The sequence below is a fragment of the Aristolochia californica genome, unplaced genomic scaffold (genome assembly GCF_029961685.1).
Source record: "Aristolochia californica isolate CCGP_79_NKW_82.1479 unplaced genomic scaffold, dmAriCali1.0.hap1 SCAF_9, whole genome shotgun sequence".
NCBI classification, from domain to species: Eukaryota; Viridiplantae; Streptophyta; class Magnoliopsida; order Piperales; family Aristolochiaceae; genus Aristolochia; species Aristolochia californica.
In genome coordinates, this window is record NW_027182290.1 from 33,441,209 (window position 1) to 33,463,566 (window position 22,358).

At 38.1% G+C, this 22,358-nt stretch overlaps 4 protein-coding genes across 9 annotated transcripts; 3 read left to right on the forward strand and 1 right to left on the reverse strand.

Annotated features, from left to right (window-relative positions):
* The first annotated feature begins 1,929 nt into the window (after positions 1-1,929).
* LOC137940033 (heavy metal-associated isoprenylated plant protein 47-like) lies at positions 1,930-3,318 on the forward strand. Its single transcript, XM_068784934.1, has 3 exons — positions 1,930-1,972; positions 2,081-2,159; positions 2,958-3,318. Exons 1-3 carry the CDS (start codon positions 1,967-1,969, stop codon positions 3,116-3,118), a joined length of 246 nt encoding a protein of 81 aa, XP_068641035.1. The 5' UTR covers positions 1,930-1,966; the 3' UTR covers positions 3,119-3,318.
* A 4,602-nt stretch (positions 3,319-7,920) lies between these two features.
* Positions 7,921-8,798, forward strand: LOC137942221 (heavy metal-associated isoprenylated plant protein 46-like). Its single transcript, XM_068787925.1, has 3 exons — positions 7,921-7,990; positions 8,102-8,180; positions 8,314-8,798. The coding sequence occupies exons 1-3, from the start codon at positions 7,985-7,987 to the stop codon at positions 8,607-8,609; spliced, it is 381 nt and encodes a 126-aa protein (XP_068644026.1). The 5' UTR covers positions 7,921-7,984; the 3' UTR covers positions 8,610-8,798.
* A 4,306-nt stretch (positions 8,799-13,104) lies between these two features.
* Positions 13,105-20,067, reverse strand: LOC137941564 (uncharacterized). 6 transcript variants are annotated; one of them, XM_068787029.1, is made up of 7 exons: positions 19,959-20,067; positions 19,221-19,338; positions 18,424-18,482; positions 18,152-18,274; positions 14,380-14,575; positions 13,766-13,785; positions 13,105-13,545 (listed from the first exon to the last, which is right to left on the reverse strand). In XM_068787029.1, exons 4-7 carry the CDS (start codon positions 18,265-18,267, stop codon positions 13,515-13,517), a joined length of 363 nt encoding a protein of 120 aa, XP_068643130.1. In that variant the 5' UTR covers positions 18,268-18,274; positions 18,424-18,482; positions 19,221-19,338; positions 19,959-20,067; the 3' UTR covers positions 13,105-13,514. The 6 variants fall into 6 exon arrangements, with proteins under 6 accessions (XP_068643130.1, XP_068643127.1, XP_068643128.1 ...); XM_068787026.1 differs by lacking the exon at positions 18,424-18,482; XM_068787027.1 differs by lacking the exon at positions 18,424-18,482 and having other exon boundaries at positions 19,955-20,067.
* Positions 20,068-20,564: 497 nt separating this feature from the next.
* On the forward strand, positions 20,565-21,775 carry LOC137940819 (protein STRICTOSIDINE SYNTHASE-LIKE 10-like). Its single transcript, XM_068785943.1, has 3 exons — positions 20,565-20,812; positions 20,915-21,184; positions 21,295-21,775. The coding sequence occupies exons 1-3, from the start codon at positions 20,565-20,567 to the stop codon at positions 21,773-21,775; spliced, it is 999 nt and encodes a 332-aa protein (XP_068642044.1).
* The last annotated feature ends 583 nt before the right edge of the window (positions 21,776-22,358 follow it).

The following is a 22,358-nucleotide window of genomic DNA, read 5'->3' on the forward strand; positions in this document are numbered from 1 at the left end:
GAGGGACTCCTCGTTTTGCCCCTTTTAAGTTACCAGAGGCCATTTCCCTCTTCTTTGTTGTCCTCTTCCCAAAAAACATAGTGAGAAAATCGCTGTCCCTGTACCCCTCTACGGGCATTTGGAACCCGTGGAAAAGAAAAACAGAATTTGATTATTATTATTTTAAAAAATAATTAGTAAAAATAGATAATAATCACATAAAATTAATGACATAAAAAATTATAATTAATTATAGAGATATAATTATTTAACCACATAGTGTAAATGTTTAAGTGATTAATCAGGATGAGATAAAAATAAAATACTAAAAAAAAATCTTATTTTGTTACTACATGTTTTATTAACTCATATTTATTATAATATAATATAAATTTATATGTTATTTTATTCTAATTAACACCTTTCATTATTTAAGATATTTTTTATATTAAAAATTATTTAGAAAAATATTTGTTGGTACATATTTTATTACATTTTATTTATTATAATAAAATAAAAGAAGAAAGTGAGAAAAAAATGAAGAAAAAGAGGCAGGGTTAAGTAGGTCACGGTGATGACACAAGAGATGACATATACGAGATGATGACATTGTAGCTAATGTGGCAGATTCAATTTTTGATAACTTTTAATCATGAGCGGTTTGAGTTAAGCTTTGGTTCGATTTAATTTAACTTTAATTCGAGAATTAGTTAATAAATCGAGCTTGAGTGAACTCGAACCGATTTCTTCCTTTTCGATCTTCTTCCTCGCCGACAATTACCTCGATGGAAGAGGAGCCCGAGGTAAAACCTATCTTCCCATTTTCCCGAACAAAGATCGAAGCTAGAGAAGACGAATTTTTTTTCCTACCCGAGGTGTCTCCTGCTTTGCACTCCAAGTGCAGCACCAACGCATTTCCGTGTCGGGTCTGTACCTGATTATTAAGCCGAACGGGTGTCTGGTGCCTCATTATAACCCAGGGAATTCGGGATTCAACAGCAGCGACCAGCGAGTTCACGAGCAAGCATAAATGGCCCATTTCCGATTTCTTCCTCTAACAACAAAAATTTTGTCGCAAAAACCAAAGAAAATGGAAATTTTTAAAATTTTCCAAACCTAGGGCATCTGCGGAAAAATAAAAAAGTTGAGCTTGAAATTTTTTCCTACAACACCATCGCACTGCCGTGTCGGGTCTTTACCCGATTATTAAGCCGAATGGGTGTCTGTGCCCGATTATTAATTAGGTATATAAAATATAAAAAAATGTATAATATGAATTAAAATATAACCAAATTAATTTTAAGTAAATATTTTAATAGGTTATTCTCCTTTAGAATATAAATAAAAAATCTTTATTTACGCTTGTAGTCTTAAAAATAATAAAATTACCCTTCACTTTATGGGCCAAATATTTTGTAGAGTGTATAAATAATTTTATGTTAAGATTAATATACAGAGGTTATACCCAATTTTATGTTTAGGTCGTACTCAATTTTATGTAAAAAATATATATAATTTTATATACAACTTATTTGACATATATGCTATCCCACGAGTCACGTGTCGGTGTCTTGAATCTCAAGTATGGGAGCAGGTGGGGCGTTTGGCGGATGAGGATTGTCAAAGAGTCGTTGCCATCCAATTTGTCCAAAATAAACAAATTACAGCCACTCAACTTTGAAATCGTCCCACCGTGGAAATTTCAGGTCCGAGGTCTTTAAAAAAATTCCAGCGTGTGAAATCGTCCCACCATTTTCTTGCCTTGTTAACATCTCCTCGAGTCGCCTTGATCAAAGTCGTCTTCGCCGGGGGTCGGGCCCAGGGCTCAAGTCAAGGTCGTCGCAGGGGGCGGGCCCAGGGCACAAGCAAGAGAACATCAAGAAACAGCGGCGATGCTGTATATATTTTCTACAAGGTTAATAGGCATGCATATCTAGAGATTGGGAAGAATCCTCCTGATCTGCTGCTACTGCTCAAGGCTCGGAAGATGAAGGTATCTCTTTTTCATGCTTTCTTTCTTTGTGTAGTGAATTCAATTGCGAAAGATTACTAGGTTAATCTAAGCTTCTATTCGTGTTGAATTCGCTTCTTGATTTTACAGAAAAAGATAGTCATGACGGTGCAGATGAACTGCGAAAAATGCCGGGCCAAGGCTAGGAAAGTTGCGGCAGGAGCAGAAGGTATGCATGCCAAATTGCTCTACTTGCATTCGCGGTTATTGCCTTCTATTTTCCTCTTCCAGTACAAGTGTTGAGACGTCGCGATGCTGCAGCTTCAGTTTAAGATTACATCGATGGTCTCAGCCATAGGGATATAAATCTAGTAAACCCTCCGTAGAGCATTGCTCTAGGCATCTAATGCCCTTCTTCTCTGATTGCGATCTTACTTGTCCCATCTTCTCTTCTTCTTAGCGGCTTTCCCTGCACTCTCTCTCTCTCTCTCTCTCTCTCTCTCTCTCTCTCTCTCTCTCTCTCTCTGTCTCTCTCTCTTCCGTTTCCTCGTTTGCCTCCTAAGAAAATATATCTTGTCCCATCTGTGGGGCAATGAGCAATCCACAGCGAAGATGATAACCTGATACGGTGGTTTACCCAAGTGATTGGAGAAGTCACTTGTCCCGATTGTTGTAGTACCCTTCACTTCAGACTCTTTTGGAGAAGTCCTCCATTGATACCACTTGTTCTTATCCTTCGAATACATCATTGTAACCTGGATCAGAATTTTTCTTTTTACTCTAATCAAATCTCTGAAAGTTTCTGTTTTATATATCCAAACACCAAGACATCTATTTTATAAACTTTCAAATGCTGATATGTGATTTGAGTTTGGAAAATTTCTCGTTACTCTGGACCACATGATCTTCGAAAATATTGGGATAAGATTCAGTCCACCTTCTCATCGCAGACGAGACATCCATAGTAAAGAATTTAAATGTTTGATTTCATCGTCGAGTGTAATTTACTGATAAAACTTCTCCGCAGGGGTGGACGCAGTGGCAATCGAAGGGAAGGACAAAGAGATGGTGGTGGTGGTCGGTGAAAACGTAGACATCATCAGCCTTGTAAAACTGATGAGAAAGAATGTGGGAAACACAGTCCTACTCACTGTTGCAGACGTGAAGCCAACCTCGAAAAGTGGATGAAACCCCGAGACAGTTTACGGTGAGAACCCAAGCTTATGTACAATCCATGTGAGAGGGTTAGAGAGTGATGCGGGTGGCCTGCCTTTTGTTCATTTACTGGTTCTTTCTCGTTTTAGCACTAGTATCAGAATTTTCCCAGAGTATGTACTGTCATGGTTCATGTGATTAGACGACGTTCCCTAAAAACTTCTTTATGTCAAGTATTTTTCTGGTAAAATTTTATGGGAATTTTACCAAAATACCGTTTTTAAACAACTTATTTATGAAAATAACGAAGACCACAAATTATTTACAAAACTACCGAACTTTGACCGGTCCACTGTATATGTGGACAGTCAAAGGTGACACGTAAGCTTTGACTACTTACGTGTCGCTCCATCATCAGAGTGATGCTGTAGATGAACACATAGACTGCCACGTCATTATTATTGACACGTCATTTGCCACGTCATTATATGATAAAATTTTGAATAAATTTAAAAAAAAATAAAAAATCACATACACTTTTTATTAGCTTATATCTAAAATAAAAAATTATTTTAAAAAATTTAATAAATAATTAAAAAATTAACTCTTACTTATTTAACACCATTTAATATCAATTAAAATATTTATTAATTAAAAAAATTATCGTTACACTTTTTATTTCTTCATATTTTACAAAATAAAATAAAATAAGTAAATAAATTAGATTTAAAATATTTATAAATTAAAAAAATACAAAAAAAAATATTTTAGAGTTTAAAAATACAATTTATTTGTATATTTTTATCACCTTATTTACGAAATAATAATATTTTCAAATTTTAAATATTTATAAATTTAAAAAATCTTACTCTTAAGCCTTACCCATATATTATCGATTTAAAATATTTAAAATTTTAAAAAAATATACAAAAAAACTATTTTAGAGTTTAAAAATATAATTTATTTGTATATTTTTATCACCTTATTAATAAAATAATATTTAAAAATTTTAAATATTTATAAATAAAAATAATCTAACTCTTACCCATTTACTATAGATTTAAAATATTTATAAATAATTTTTATTTTATTTTTAAGTCTTACCCATATATTATCTATTTAAAATATTTATAAATAGAAAAAAATTTACTCTTAAATCTTACCCATATATTATCCATTTAAAATATTTATAAATTAAAAAAATATACAAAAAAGTTGTTTTAGTGTTTAAAAATATAATTTATTTGTATACTTTTTATCACCTTATTTACAAAATAATAAATTATTAAAAAATATATTATTTAATTAAAAATCTTACAAAACTTTACAATAATTTTAATTTGGCAAAAATTTTATTAACATAAAATCAGAAATTAAACAGTAAATCACATAAAAATCAATACAGTAATTAAACACCTAAATTCAAATTAACATTATAATTAAATACAATAATTCTATTCGATTAACAAAAACCTTAAAAAATCACCCTGTTTCGAGAGAAGGGCCGGCGAGAGGACGAACAAAGGGGAGGGGAACAGAGAGAAAGAACGTCGGCGGCGAGAGGATGAACAGAGGGGAACGGAGAAAAAGAACGAGCGATACGAAGAAAGAGTGCTTGAGCGGAGGGCGTCGAGGGCGAGGCCGAGTGGCGGCAACAGGGGCGAGGTCGAGGCCGAGGCAGAGCAGCGGCAGCGGGGACGAGGCCGAGGCAGAGCAGCGACCGCAGGCGAGCGGCGGCAACAGGGGAGGCGAGCGGCAACAGGGGAGGTGAGCGGCGGCAGCGGGGACGAGGCCGAGGCAGAGCAGCGGCCGCAGGCGAGCGGCGGCAACAGGGGAGGCGAGCGGCAACAGGGGAGGTGAGCGGCGGCAGCGGGGACGAGGCCGAGGCAGAGCAGCGGCCGCAGGCGAGCGGCGGCAACAGGGGAGGCGAGCGGCAACAGGGGAGATGAGCGGCAACAGGGGAGGCGGCAGAAGGCGAGCGACGAGAGGAGAGCAGCCGAGACGAGAGGCGAGGAGAAAATCGTGGAAGAGAGAATTAAAAACATATGCGAGGCTGACGTGGCACATGTTTACGTGGCCATTGATGACATGGCAAAAAGAAAACAATAAAAATGATATGGTAAGTTACGTGGCAGATGATGTGTCCATAATGATGACGTGGCAGACTCTGAGTTTTCGCTTTGATGATGGGGTGACACGTAAGCAGTCAAAGCTTACGTGTCGCCTTTGACTGTCCACATATACAGTGGACCGGTCAAAGTTCGGTAGTTTTGTAAATAATTTATGGTCTTCGTTATTTTCATAAATAAGTTGTTTAAAAATAGTATTTTGGTAAAATTCCCAAATTTTATTTCATTTTAACACCTGATCCAAGCCAGCAGCTATTTTAAAATTCAACATTTGCTTCTTTGAATTTAGCTCTGTCAAATTCAATTTTAATTTCTTAAGAATTTATTTATTTTTGACTCGGTTCCACTGCCCATGTAACAATCACAATGAAGCTTCCTTCATCACAACAAAAGAATCTGGAAGGTTCCTTCCTGACCAAGAAATTCAAGGCACATATGTGACAACATCCTAACTGTTGCGTCTTAGAATTGGAAACTGGACTCGCCCATCGATAGATTTGACACATTCTTTCATCTTTGAGAAAGAACGTGAAGTCCACGCGGAAGCAGAATCAACCTCTGCGACTTAGACTTTTACTAGATGCAGAAAAAACGGAAAATGTTTCTGGCTTTATTGTCATGAGTCACGACGACGACGACTACAAGTATGTATAAGTACGAATGGATCTTTCTTTTGCAGCAAGCAACACAGTGACGCGTCGCAGGGGATGGACCCGGTTAAGTTTCTTGGCATCTGCTGATTTTCTTGTCGGCGGAAGCTTCCGTGGGTGGATAAATAGAGGTAAATACAAAAACTTTTGACACGACCTCGAGGGGCATTAGAAAGCAGAACTTCAGAAGCCTGGACAGCTCTCCATGAAGGTATGTCTATCATTGGATCTTGGTAAAAAAAGATTACGAGAACTCAACTCATGGTTTGATTGCTTACTGCAAAAACTGGTGATCAGAGCTCAGATAAATGACCTGAAGAGCAGATCAAATATCTAGAAGATAGCTGTAGGTGTACCAGGTAAACACAATTCTTGGGAAAGGAAAAGTACCCATCGAATTGATTCACCCATTAACCCGAAGCCTCCCTGGCTCCCCAAAACTCCTGAAGTCAGTACTGAGTTTCTTCTTTACCACCCGATTAGCAAATTCTCTTCTAACAGCCAGTGTGGGTTTTACAGGGGTTATATCGGTTGCAATACAAGGGAAAGACGGAGTTCAAATAATCGTAATTGGCGAGGAAGTCGATGTAGGAGAAGAAGACGGAAAGAAGTGAGAAAACTAAGCAAAATATGGGATCTTGAATTACTTCATGCATCCAGCAAAATACCTTATATTTTCACCGTTGTTGCAAATAGAGTTATTTCTTGGCAAAGTCACAAATCCCTTTTATTTGGTTGCAAATTCCTACATTTCCACCTTCACGAAATCCCATCTTTTTCTTTTTGTAAAACTAGTTATTTTTAACTAACAAAAGAAGATCTTTCCCACAAAAATGTCGAAAGAAGAGAAGATTTTACCTTTTTAATGAAGAAGCTCAAACAAGAAACAGAGATACAAATTAGTCTTAGAGATTTTTTCCTTTTTTTTTTTTTTTTTTTTTCAGAAAGAAGACAAAAGTCTCGATGGCTTGGAAACGTAGAGAGGATGACCGGCCAATGGATGAGCCGCCCCTCTGGCCTAGTTAAAGATAAAGAGAAGAAGAAGGGGGAACAAGCCCCAGCGTTGCTCCGCTCGCAGAAAGATGGGGATGGGAGGGTACTCTTCCATCCACATCCTCTGTAGTTGTGATGAGAGTGGCTGCTCATCACTCTCGTTCTTTGAAAGGACAGATGAAAAGGTACTCTCCCTCTTTCGATTGAAATTATAAGTGGCCATGGAGAGCTCTGACCCTAACCAGTCCCTATCCGGAAAGACAGTGGCTGTGCCGTGGGGAGCTCTGAACTTGCTTATACTCTGTACTTCCTACTCCTGGATCTTTCAGAACCACATTATAGTAAAGGAACTTTTTGTTTGGTTAAGAAAATTTTTGATGTTTCCTGACCTCTTTTGCTTTTACTGGTGGCGCCATAGGAATCGTGGAAGGGAGCGTTATCTAGAATCCAAGCATTCTAAGAATGAAGACTTCATTTTAACCTCTTTTGGGTTTAAATCAAGAAACACAAGTTCCTAATAGTCGGTACATTCCTGCAAATCCAAACTTTCGCCCCAATGTGTTCTATCTCGGCCCCAGGCCATGTAAACGGCAGGAAAAAGTAATTAGCATTTCGAGTCAGTCTGGCTAAAGCTTTTGACTGTGTTATATAACCCGATCTAGATAAAGCTGGTAGTCAAAAGATGGGAAAATGATGTACTGGTATACGGAAGGGAGGCTCCACCGGGTCGTCACGGAGTAAAAGTCCTCCCGCTCCGGCAGGAAAATCAATGTTTTACCAGTTCAGCACTTTTGCAATTCCACGCGGAATCGGAATCAACCACTCTCTAGTCCGAGCTGAAGATTCATGCACTGGTGACGACGAAGACAAAAGGACTGCTTGCGTCATCATCTGCGTCCACGTAGCAAACACCCCGACGCGTCTCAGGGAACCTAGTTAGGTTTCCTCGCACCTGCTCACTTCTTGTCGCAACTCGTTCACCCTTTTGCTCGTGGAAGCGGATCGGGTGGTGGTGTATAAATAGAGGTAAATACAAGCACTTCCTTCCAAGGCGATTACGGAGGTCAGCAGAGAGCAAAGTTTCAGAGGCCCCAATACATCAGAATTTACCTCTGACAGCTCTCACCATGAAGGTATGTCCATAAGTTCTGGTTGGTGCATTCAGTTTAAAAGTGGTGGATTAGAACTTGATAAGATATTGCACGAATTCAACTCATCTGACTAAATGCTTTGATTTCTTACAGCAAAAGATGGTGATCAGAGCTCAGATGACTGACACGAAGGAGAGATCAAAGGCTATGAAGATCGCTGTAGGTGTACCAGGTAAACACAGTTCTTGGGAAGGAAAATTTATCAAAAGCCACCTCAAAACCCCTTTATGTCAGTGTTGAGTTTCTTCTTTACCATGCGTTTAACAAATCGGCTTCGACTCTAACTTCCAGCGTGGGTTTTGCAGGGGTTATATCTGTAGGAATAGAAGGGAAAGACAAAGACCAAATGGTCGTCATAGGCGAGGAAGTCGATGTGGTCGGATTGACGAGATTAGTGCGGAAAAAGATGTGTTTTGCAGAACTGGTGAGCGTTTCAGTGATAGAGGAGAAGAAAGAGGAGAAAAAAGTGGCCAGCACCGCTGAAATAGTAGCTTTGCCGGCGCCATGGACATACCCTGCGAACTGGAGCCACCCAGCAAACATACAATTATCAGTTTCAGATTACCCCGCAAAATACGATGATACCTGTTCCATAATGTGAAGAAAACAGATTCAGTTTGATGGCACGGCAGCAGCTTATGGGATCAAAGGAGATTTCTTTTCTATGAACAGTTTGGTTTAGTTTTTTATCAGCTTTAATTCTCTCCACCTCCATTTCACAAATAACCTCCAGATCCCAGTGCTCTCAAACGATTCAAAAGTTTTTGAATAGTCGTTCTTTGACTTGTATTCAAACAATTAGAATCACAAATTGATAATCATAAGTTACCTAATTTTATAATCTTCTTATTTGACTCGGCGTCAACGGTGACCCCAAAGTCAAAGTCCGTTTGGGTCAAGTTTTTAGTCCATAGTCATTCATCTACTATGCCGCCGCGGAATCTAGAATGTAGATTTCACATTCGATGACTTAGTATGCAGATTAGTAATCTACTCCCAAAGTATTTTCATTCACTATGTTTTGCATTGCCAAATAACATTTACAGATAACCATAAAGACCAATTATAATGCTGCCACATAGGGATTTACTCAACAACTCAATTGATTACAAAAACCTAATTTACAATAGTATACCCTCACAAAGATTTATAACAACAAACGGCACATACAAGTTGGACCCACAAATGGATTTTTTAAGATTTACAATAGTACACTCACAAAGATTTAGCTACCACATTCTGCTTCTTACTCTTCTAACTGATTAAGTTGCCACCCAGAAAGACATGATAGCCTATAGTTATTTTTTCGTCTAGCTTTGACCCAACATAGTCTGCATCAAAGAAAACCTCAATTTTTAAATGACCATTATTTTTAAAGAAAAAAACCCCGGAAGAATCTCAAAATCCTCTAAACTTCTTTGAGATGAATCTTTTGTGGGTGTTCCATAAATGGGTTTACTACACTCACTGCAAAAGATAAATTTGGGCATGAAATTGTGGCATATATAAGTTTTCCAACCAATATATTCTACAATGTTTTATCATTAAATTATACATTTTGGTCATCATGCAAATTGAGTCCAAATTCTATCGGAATATCTACCAGCTTAGCCTCCAATAATCCAAACTCATGTAACATATCGGTTATATACTTTCTTTGAGATAACACCAATCCTTCTTTACTTCTTGCAACTTTGACACCCAAGAAATCTTTCAATGCCCCAAGTCTTTAGCTTGAAAATAAGTAACAAGTAGCTTTTCAACATCTTCAATTCCAGGGGTATCACTACCAGACAGTACAATATTATCCACATATACAAGTAAAACTATGATCCTCAAAGGCCTTTTCATGACAAATAGTGAATGATCGCAGTGGCTCCTAGAAAAATCCATAGACAACAATATTTGGTTAAAATTTTCAACCAAGCACGAAAACTGTGTTTTAGGCCATAGATTGTTTTTTTTTTTTTTTTTTTTTTCAGTCAACATACCTAGTGCATCTCCCCCTAAGCAACATACCCGAGAAGTTGCTCCATGTAAACTTCTTCTTCAAAGTTACCATTGAAAAAGACATTCGTTAAGTCTAACTGGCATAAAGATCAACCCTGAGTAACAACAATAGATACCATAATGCATACCGAAGACGGTCGAGCAATTGGAGAAAAGGTTTCTAAAACATCTATACCATAAGTTTGTGTGTATCCATTGGCCATCCGATGAGTTATACCTTTCAACTGTGACATCAACTTTGTATTTAACTGTATACACCCATCTATAGCTAACCATTGTAACACTTGGAGGTAACTCACATAACTGCTAGGTTCCTCGCTCTAACAGAGCAGCCATCTCAGCATCCATGGCTTGCTTACATTGTGGAGATGACATAGCATTCTACAATAAAGAATGAAAAGTGCAAGCAGAAATATACAATGCAAAATTTATGTAGTTGTCAGACAAATATTATATGACACAAAATGAGATAACGGATGACACGTACCTTTCTAAAATCCTTTCCTTAAAACAATGGGTAGGTTTAGATCACTTATCTTAGGATCCTTAGACGGAGACCAATCATGGTCAAATATGAGAGAGGAAGTCGTGAGCTGAGAAGGATTCACATGTCAACACTGATATACCTGCAACGGTTTCTCAACAATGGTTTTGCATAGGTCTAAGACAATCATCAACCAGCAAGGAAATAACTAACTAATGAACTGGAAAAGAAGATGGCACATCAAAGGAAGTAGTAGACTAAAAAAAAAAAGTATCCTCAATATGACATCTGCGGATACAAATGTTTTCAAGTAGGTGAACAAAATATTTGAATCCCTTTTGTGTACGATAGTACCATAGAAAGACACTTAACTACACAAGGAGATAACTTTGGATGATCCCATAACAAGTGAAGCAAACACATCCAAAGACACAACTAACAACAATGGAGTTGAATGCAACATAATTTGAATGAGAATTTTACCGTCAAGGATAGATGAAAGCATCCTATTGATCAAGTAGCATGCAATAAGCATTACATCACCTCAATAGTGTTTTGGAACCTTCATATGCAACATTATAATGCGAGTTTCTTCTAGTAGATGACGATTTTTACACTCTGCGACTCCATTTTGTTGCAGAGTAGACACACAAGAGGTTTGATAAATGATCCCTTAATTTTGACAAAAACTAACAAACTTATAATTTTTAAATTCAAGAACATAGTCAGTACACAGAATATGAATAGAGGCTAAAAACGGATTCTTTATTTCATTGTAAAAAAGTTTAAATACATCAAAAGCTTCGGACTTCTCCCAAAGTAAGTAAACCCACATACACCTACTGAAATCATCAATAAATGAAATAAAGTACCTACAACCAAACAGACTTGTTAACGTCTAAATGAATAACCTCAAATAGTTGACTTGTCTTATGATGTGAGGTTGGAAAGGAGTTTCAGTGATGCTTACCCAACTAATACGACTCGCATTGAAAAGTAGGACCGGAAGGAAATTATGGAAAGACTTGAATCAATTTTACCAATGAAGGATGACCTATTTGCATATGCCACATACAATAAGGTAATAGATGTATGAAGTACGTGTAGTGTATTATTTGGCAGGTGACTCTCCAAATAATAAAAGTAATATGTGTGGAGTCAATCGTGCTCTTCGTCACGAGGTCCTAAAATTGGCAATGAGTAGGATAAAACGTCAAAAAATAATTCATAGACTTAATTAATTGGTTAACAATGTGTGCAGATTTAAGAAAAATTTATGAACTAGTAAAGCGGACTGAGGAGACAAGAAGGATACAAGGATAACAGTACCAACACCCTGAACAAAGAAAATAGATTTTACTTATTTTATATGTAATGACACTTTCATGTTAGAAAACAAGGATAACATACCTGACATGTGAGTAATAGCTCTAGAATCAATGACCCAGGTAGGAGAAGAGGACACATGAAGATAGCAGTAGGAGTAGAAGCATGAACCATGGATGTCAAAGATGAACCAAATAATAATTGAACGAGATGCTGCATAATCTGTTGTTGTTGTTGAAACAGATGTTGTACCACATCAACTTCCACTGAAGGGACAAGAGCAACAATCTTTGATGTTGTTCCATGGTCTCATGACCAATAGAGTTTGCCTGGGAAAGCTTTCCAAATTTTATCCAGCACCTATCAGAGTAATGGTTATTTCGTCCACAATGAACACACTTCCTCTCGGAATTACCATCACCTTCGCCTGAACTATCTCTACTTCTACCTCTCCCAGAATCTGTTCGGCCTTGAGATGAGTTTGTCAGACTAGGACTAGGGCCCAAAGTATTAAGTACAACAACATCAGTCAACTTACTCCCTTTTTTTTCTTTTTTGGATACCAAAGTTGTTTATGCCTCACAATTATATTAAAAGTAGTAGGTAACGAAGGTACCTCTTCTGAAGCTAGGATTTGTACCTTAATGATACCAAACTCACCACCTAGACCATCAAGAAACTTTGCCACCAATAGTTGGTTCTGTTGTTTCCTTAATTCCTATTCATCCATAGTGAATGGATGATACAAATTAATTTCCTATCACAGTTCCACAAATGCACTGTATTATTATGTAATTGTTTTGTTACCCGTTTTTAGACCAAAAAAATTGGTATACAATTATAAACTCCGGATAAGTTGCTCTCTTGAGCATACAAATACTCCGAAAAAACCCACATAGCCTTTGTAGTTTCACAATGCATCACTTGATTCTCAAAGTTTAATCAATATTGTTGACAATCTAAGTCATAACTTGGTTATCTTCAGTTTCCAATCATCATCAGTTGTTGGGACTGGAGGATCGTCTCAGATATAGTTTATCCTACTTCTGCCATTCAAGAACATTCTCACTTATCTAGCCCAATTGAGATAATTTGGTCTTGTCAACTTTTCGGATATCATAATCATATAATCTTTACCATTAGATCCACCCATTTCTCTAAACAATACATAAACAATTAGTAAAGATTCACAAATGGTGCTCCAGATTAGTAAGCTGGCATTTTTTAAGGTTAATAGTTTGATCTTTTGGACTGAATCTTGGCAAACTAATCACTTCATTAAATCCATCATAGACACAGAAAAATGTGATCAGATAGTTAAAAAAGGGTTTTATGAGTACTACTTGTAACAGGGGGAGTGACTGAGGTGGTAATTGAGGTACGAGAATTAAGAGTTAAAAAACTGTGATAAAGATGCAAAGATCTAAAACGAAAGGAATGATTTGTACCATCCCACTCAGAACTGATTCAATAATCGTCTGATGTGATTGTGAAGATTCAGGAAGTTTGATCCTCATAAAACAAAGAGAAATGAGGAAAATATAAGAGAGAATCAACCCCAAAAACTTTGTAAATGACGATAAAGGTAATCACTCCCATCTTCAGTATCAAACCGTCTGAGTCCTTAAGAAAATGCATGGCCGAGAATTCAAAGTGAATCCCACTTCTTACAACCTTGAGACATCCTCAGAAGATGTGCACAATATCATAAGCGAAACTGTCTTACGTTAAGGATCCAAATTCAAACAATCAACTCAGTGCAATACAGTAGTGCATATTGTTCCATGACAGTTAAAGGACAGGAAGGTGAAACCAACCAAAATTTTGATTATAAATGACCTCCTTAACGTCAATATAAAGTGATGAATAAAATGGACTATTTTACTGGTGGATTTCGTATAATCTAATTATGTTGCTTAAAGAATCGAAAAGGATACGTCCAGAACAGCACGAACGACTGCAGAACACCACAAAAAGATGCAAGTAGTTTCAGTCAGCAAAAACTAAAATAGGGCAAGTTGTGTGAAATAAATAACTTTCAAATAAAAGGAAAGAGCACTACTTTCTGCATATATTCAAACAATATCAAGAAACTCATCTAAAGTAGAAAGTGGATCTCTCAGATATAAGAAACACATTTGCATAACATGGCAGATGCCCTTGAAGATCTACTAAATGTCCTCATTCGAAAGTATATTATTGCAAGTTTATTTAGATCTTAGTGCAAGTGAAGCATAGTCGGGTCTTTAAAGTTGCACCTCAAAAGGACTACAAAGTAACCTCAAAATTGTGTTTTTGGTAGAAATGGAGGAGACATCAGACAAAACTTGGAAGCTCATTTTATTTTTCATGTAATTAAAATGAGAATATAGAAACTCTCCATGATGATCCTAATTCCTAATAGCAACTAAGAGGACATGGATATCCACATGATGATACATTTTAGTAATTCTGCACAATGAAAATGACAAACTACAGAGGCAAAAAGCATCATAAAAATAGCTCCATGGAGAGCAAGCTAAGAAAACACCATGACAGTTGGATGTCATACCAGGAGCCCACCAAGAAAGCCTTCAAACACAATTCGGTTCCAATAATCAAAATATGAATTGATGGAGAATTTTGCCTTCGCAGCAAGTCCCAAGGAAGTCATGGCCATAATAAGGAAATAGACAACAAAGGCCATGAAACCAGTAAGTCCCAGAATTCCCGCAACCACTCCACCAATGATTGATAAAAAAGTCCGGCTGAAGTCAGGAAATCATATTAAAGCATATAAATAATCAAAAGTAACACACACCAACAACAATTTAAAGCAAAAACTAAAAATAATTGTCACTACACATTAGCTAGTTATTTCTGTTGATGGCCACCTTGAATAGGACCATAAAAAACGACAAGGTTAGGAACACAGTCTTATGCCCCCGAGGGGCAAGAGGTCCATCCTTCTCATTTTAATAGGAAGGACAACCTAGGGCTGTCAATACAAATATGGTAACTTCTGCTGCAGCGTTTGTACACATTCCCCAACATACGGACCTTCCAACCTCTGACTTCCCTCATTTTTCCCTTACTTTTCTTGTCTTTTCAATGATTTTGCACATTTTCTTAGACATTAAAATTATTGTTATTAAAAGTACTTTATGATACCCTCTCAGTCCAACAGGTTTTAACCAAACACATCATCTCACATCAATCCAGACCATCTTGCCATTAGATCTTGTCTGGTTAATCTGATAAATCATTGGCATTCCAGAGTTAGCACCAATCGCTTTTGAGACAGACATCTCAAGTCTCAAAATGTCACAAAAATCATGAGAGAATGACTCCCTACCCTAATGTGCTGGCTTCCTGTGGTGTACAGCTCATGTAAAAACTAAATGCTAGCATTCTTCTTGCAAGAAGTGCTTATTGCATGGCAAGCAACTGCCATGTAACGTAAACTGCTGTATGTGCAGCTTTGGAGATGAATTCAGATGGCCACCTTTTACTCACTGCCCCTCTCCCTCAGAATTTGGTCTCAATTTGCACATGAGTTGATTTTCAGTTTATTCATGCCTACTTTTGATTGGTCACATGCTTTCTGGGATCCACCCAAGAGGTTATACTCTTTGTTTGTCCACCTCTCCATCTTCACTTCAAATATAAGGCTTGGGAAGAAAGGTTGATGCTTTTGGAATAAAGGAGCTTTTTCCTTCAGGGCTTCCCATGGGAATATTCATAGGTTTTCTCTCTATTGTTTTGAGGAAGTTTGAGGGAAAATTCATTAAAGGAAGAGAAGATCAACAGGTTTTTATTTTTTTTCGTTTTTGAGAAAGTGTGAGGGAATTCATTAAAGGCAGAGAAGATCTGTACGTTTTCTGTAGGAGCTTTTGGCAACATTCTGTATTGCACAGAAAAGGAATCTCAAGGCGGGGATTAGACGCTACCATAGCTCCAAAAAATTGAATGTCAACAACAACTATCTTGCTAATTTAACCTATGCCAAAATTCAACCACAATGGAAACTTGTTGATATATAAATTTAGGTTATAGCCCTCCTAAGTGGTTCGTCATTTTGGGATACAATCAAGTTATCAGAACTAGTTTGAAACTAAGCCCATTAGCTTGTTTGTTCTGTACCCCATCTGTACAATCCACATCGCTAGCCCATCTCTCTCTTTTCTCAGGCCTGGACATGGAAGGAGTGTGTTAGGATAAGTAAAAAGTCACACTTCTGAAAATGGTTTGAGAGCCTGTTAATGTAAAAGGTTGGCCTACAGGTCTCGTAAGTAGCTAGTCATTTGAGATGGAAGCAGATCCACTCTTAACACAGGAAAAAAGGAAGCTCAAGCAGGGGATTGGTACCTTCCTTTTGTTAAAGGAAAGCACTTTGTTTACTACTATCAAAGGAAGCAATTGGGTCCAGTAAGTGCAAGGATCATTCACCATTTTGTTCCAAAAAAATTAAAAAAATTGAATGTCAACAGGTATTCTCTCGCCAATTTTGCCTTTATGCTTGTAAGGCGCAATCCAAAACCACACAAGCACTCTCCTTCTCTTTCTTGAAAAATGGCGAAGGATATACGTGATACACGAGACAGGAGATCTCAGATTACAAAGGGAAGAAGGTCCCATGACTAGATGTTCCTGGAAAACTCCCTTTGTAGCCAGAAAATAGGAAAGGCTATTTGCTGATCTTGGTATATGTCTCCACTCAATCTGCCATGTGGAGGAGAAATCTATAATTTCATCAAACATGTAGCCTAGCCTCATGGATGTGTAGCTTTCCCAGCTGCCCATGAGGTTACGTTTGCTGAGCCCCCCTCTATGATGAGGGGATCAGGATTGGTTCTGTGCTGCTATTCTTATGCCATAGATCATCTGTGCAATCACTGTCCCCAAGGGGACCTGAGTAGAGAAAGAGAATTAATCCATTGTGATCTTTCAAGCTTCCCCCAAAGCCTGCTGGACCTGACTTTCCAACAGATGAACTGTCAAAATTTAACTTCCTCCACCCTTGTGGATGAGGTTTCCATTCCACAATTACGGGGGGTGGGTTATTCCACAATTACAGGGTGTGGGTTGTCATGGAAGTTATGATGGTCTTCCAATGTCTTCTTATGGTGGAGCTTGGGAAGGGTGGTATGTGATAAAGAGTTGAGGCCCAAAGTAGTATTAAATGGATGGATGACTCTATAACATGTCCTTGGAGCTGCTTGAGTGCTGGAATGTCTCTTCTTACTTCCTAACACAAAGGAACAGTAGCTAATGATGTCTTCTAAAGAATATTTCCATATTTGGAAAGAAGGAATAAATAGTTCTATTGAACAAACTTCGTAGAGGTTTTGGAAAGCAGATAGGAATATTTAATAGCATGTGATGGATGTTTTTCTTCCTTTTCTCCACTCTCCTTCTCTTGCTCCTCAAGAACAATCGGTTCAATTTAAGGCTGAGGCTTAGTGCCTCCAGAAGTGGTTGATTTTTCAAGAGTATTGGAGGATAAAAAAGTTCTACCAGTCTAACATTGTACATATGCTCCATACCTCAGGCTAGTTGTCTAAGAGTGAGAGATGTTCTGTGTGAGAGAAACTTTAAAAAATCCTATACTTATTAGTTGAGAAAAAACCTCCTAATTGTTACTAGTCATGTTCAACTTTAACATGGTATAAGAACCAATCCAAGCCCATGTAGCTCTTGGGTTTGTACTTTGTGGCCCACGTATTGCTCTCCATATCTAAAGCCAAGTTCTCAATTTAAGCATTGGTGGATACAAAAGTCCAATCCATAGTTGTACATGTGCTCCACATCGCAACTAGTTGTCTGAGAGCGAGTTTTGCATAGTGGGAGAATAGTCTCACATTTGTTTAGGCTTGAAAAACCTATGATTATAAGTTAGGAAGAGATTTCAAAGTTCCAATAATCATTTTGGGAGGAACCAGCCCAACTTTAACACACAGGAATAATCTAAAACAGGAAATAGATGGACCAAAATCTTGATGAGATTATTAATGAAATTTTGGATAGGGGACTAGCCGTTTACAAATCAAATGTTCCTCAAGAAGCTAAAAAGAAAAGATGAAATGGCTTTCCAGAAACTCTCTTGATGTTTATAACCTAAATAAATTTATAGCCCTGTGCATTGTTATTTCCATTATTTAAGCATTTCCTCTCCTTTAACAGAAGTTTGCAAACCATCTAATGAAGAGCTTGAGAGTGTCCTCGATGTATGACAAGTTGAAAATAAATCTTTTTGTTTTCATTTAGTTCCACACTTTGCAATAATTAAAAGGATTTGAATATATCTTATTTATATAATAAACAGTAGACTGGTAGAAACAAACCTGTAGTAGATAACTTTTAAGTTACTTTGTAAATTCTCAGTGCTGAAGATCGGGAGATCATTGCCAGATTCACTGGATTTTTTCACAGAAGAGCCTGAATCCTCATTAGTCGCCATGAGTTATCTGCATGAGACATTTGTTGTGATACTCTCCATACAGCTCAGTTCAAAGCTCAACAGAAAAGAAAGTAAATAACATTAATGAATTGGAAAAAGTGGACTCTCCTCAAAGCCGCATGACACCGTTGCATAAGTCGGAAGCAAAATATTCACCTTTTGCTTAGTATCTAAATTAGTAAAGGAGTGCCAGTTTTGTACACTAGTAAGGAAGCCTGTCCAATGGGCGGGTGATAAGAAAGATAAATCTAAGTAATGAAGAAAGTAAAACCCAAGATAAAAGAAACCTACCAATTTTTGCAATGATAGAAAGACCTTCACAGAGGGATGGCTATAGCCACCAAACTATGTTAAGGGAAGAACATAATTGATAGAAAACAGAGGTGTACATAAGTTTGAGGTGAATCGATGATTTCACAGGGAGCACAATATGAGCATTTTTTCATAGCTGTACCGGTTCATGGTCTCTTTTTCCAATCTAAGCTTTAACGAATAAATTTCAGTTAAAAACAGCAAGCTGCACAAAGTCTCCATATCCTATTAAGTGTTTGGCCAAGAAGTAACGCAGAATTGCCAAAAAAATTAACATTTAATGAACATAAACTTCAATAAGAACGTCACAAAGCCCTGTTACAGAACTTCAAGAAAAACCAAAGAAAAAAAAAGTCCCAAAAGCCTTTATTATGATCCACAACAGGGAAAAAAACAAATAGATAGAAGATAAGTCATGAAAAGCAATAAAAAATCGTTTCAGGGAAATAATTCGAGAAGAATAAAGAAACAGAGCAACATCAACTGGAAATCTTACAACCAACAGAAACAAACTAACCTATGAAATTACCCTTTCAAATTACTCTCTCAGAAAAATTAAAAGAAAAACCATTTGAAAAGAGGCAAACCGAAAAGAGTTTCTGAAAGGAAAAAAAAAAAAAGATAGTGGAATATAAGACTACCTAGAAATGAGCTTCCGCTGCAGAGCAAGTCGGCAAACACCGAATCCAAGCCTCGTCCGTCTGCCCGGCTGGCAAGAAAGACAACAACCCGGAGACGAGATTCCGCTGCAAAGCAATTCTGCAAACGCAAAGCAAGTCGGCAACCCAGATGAGAAACGGAGACCCAACAGAAACGGAGAAATAGGGATTGAGCTTACAATTTGAGAGACCGAAGGAAAAGAAAAAAGTAAAACAAAATCGAACAGGAAGGAGAAGATCGTAGAAATGAGAAGCAGATGAGAGAATTTTTCTCTTATTCTGCTATTAATTATGTATAATTACCCAGCTCTCCAATAAAAATAATTCCGAAGTCTGGGACAAATAAAACAGCAAAATAAAACGAAACCATTCTGTTAAATCAGTGAGAAGTTAACACAGATGTGGGACTTTGATATAGGGAATGGCTGCTCAGCTAAGAACTGAAGTACGAATAATAGATCCGTCTTCAAGCATTAATTTAGAATCTTTTTCAAACTGGCATAACTAACATATTGAATTCGAGAAGAAGAAAAAAATGAATTCATAAACGTAGATTAGAAAATAAAAATAACTAACAAAGGCAGAAAGCGGCAAATTCAGCAACCACACTGGAGAGCATCTACGGCTCTACGGTGCAAAGCTTAATAAGTTAAAAGTCCCATCCACGGGGCTTTAGTTTAATAAATCAAAAATGATAAAAAGATAAAAAAACTGACCGACCTAGTCTGTCGAGCTCGAATCTTCACCAAAGCTGTCGCAAAGCATGGGTTCGGAGATGGCGCCGGAACAGGCTCGGAGACGACGAGGGCAATTAGGAGGAAGCGGCACAGTTCACAAGTCCGCTTGCTGTCGCTCCCAAAATTAGCCCCCTTAAATGTTATTGTTACTAAAATACCCCTACTCCGGGTTGGCCCATTTGAACAAGATGGAAACCCTGGATCAAACCACTTGGCCCGTTCGAATGAAATCCTTGCAACCCATTCGCTGTGCTTGTTGGCTCCCAAAACTGGTCAAACTTCAAAGAGCGAAATTACTATTTTCCCATCGCCACGAAGGTTCCGACTGACTTTCTAAGAACAGGAAATTTTTACATCTTCCGCCCCTTCCTTAAACAGAGGGTGCAGCATCAGAAATTTAGATAGTAATGACCGACTCGTGATCTAATTCATAATTTTACTTCCAAGTTACTTTCCAAACTTATACTCGTCCTTCTTCCACTAGGATTAATATTTTCAGAGCACCGCACCTATATAACTGCCGCAGAGCTGCTTCTTATTACTTCAAAACCATCTTACTCCTTCGTTTCTTCATCACTTCTCATTAGCCATGGCGATAGCATCTTCTAAACCTGTCCTTCAGTTCTTCTTTGTCCTCTTCGTCACCACCTTGTCTCGCTCCCACGCACAAGAAGCGCGCTATCATCGTCTGAACTTCACCGGTGCAGTTGGGCCGGAGAGCGTTGTGTTCGATAATGCCGGAGGAGGACCCTACACCGGTGTGTCCGACGGCCGCATTCTCAAGTGGGACGGCTCAGCTAACAGATGGGAGGAATTTGCAGTCCCTTCCCCAAACAGGTAACAAATAACTCTCTTTTATTTTGTTTGATCATATTTTTTCTTCTGTCTGATCTTTTTATTTATATATATGATAGAAACTCATTAACGTTGATTCTTTAGGCGGAGAGAGATCTGTGATAACTCAGATGACCCCGAATTAGAAGCAGAATGTGGAAGGCCACTGGGGTTGCAGTTTAACAGAGCAACCGGTGATTTGTACATAGCCGATGCCTATCACGGGCTTCTGGTAGTCGGTCCCAAAGGCGGAGTTGCGACCCCAGAGGTGGTCAATGTCGAAGGCAACCCACTTGGATTTGTCGACGGAGTAGACATCAACCAAGAGACTGGCATGGTCTATTTCACAGACGCAAGCACCGTCTTCCAGAGAAAGTAATTCCTTGACTACTGTTGTATAGTTAGTTTGTTTCTTTTAAACAGGAGTTGTAGTTAATTAGCTAATTGCATTGTTTAACGTCTTCTTCTTCTTCTTCTTCTTCCAGGGACAATAGTATGGTTGTTTCGACCGGTGATCGAACAGGGAGGTTAATTTCCTACAATCCCATCACGAAAGAAGTGAAAGTTCTTCTAAGAGGATTACCCTTCCCCAACGGAGTGGCCATGAACAAAAACAACAGTTTCCTTCTCATAAGCCAGACGTCTACTGTGAGCATCATGAGGTATTGGCTCGAAGGTCCTCGACTCGGATCCTACGAATTCTTTGCATGCGTGCCGGGCTACCCAGACAACATACGGAGGAATACGGCAGGAGACTTCTGGGTCGCGGTCGCTAAAGGCACGATGGTTACTCCAGGAGATGGAACAGTGGTGGGGATAAAATTTGATGAACAAAGCCGTCCTTTAGAGGTGATCGGGGACAAGCAGGCCGGCGGCATCGTCTCCGTAAGCGAAGTCCATGAGATTAATGGTACTATGTGGATCGGCTCTGTCGACGTTCCGTTCCTTGGTTCTTATACGCAGTAGACAATATTAGAGTAGACATGAACACATTACTACTTTTTCTTTTTCCTTGTAAGCAGTGGGTGAATTTATTTTTCTTTTTGTTCGCAATCAGAGCTTTCCTTGATTTTTTATTGGATTTACCATCATGAATATAAAATCTGTAAAATTTTCTATTTTTTAAGTGCAACTATGTGCAAGTGGAGTTTCCATTTTACTTTCTTCGGAAAATTAAGTTTAGTGAACGATGGGAGCTGGGATGTCCCTAAAACAAAAAGAAACCCTACATATAGATCTAGAAAATTTAAGAGCACCATTCCAGTATAAGATCTCGATGAGCAACAGGGTTCTTTCACAATAAACAGCATTTCCAGACTTCAACTATGAAAGCAATTGCAAGTAAGATTAGTCTTTCCAGGTGAAAGTTTTAGTGGCAACTCGTATGGGATACGATCATTACAATAGGGTTATTAGTTCATGAAGTCAAAAGCCTCCATTTATATTAAACCTTGGCTCCGTTTCTCCATGCACACTCTCTCCTTCTTCCTCCTCTACCTCTCTCTAAACCCTCTCGCCTTGCTCAGCGTCCATACCCCATGCCCATGGA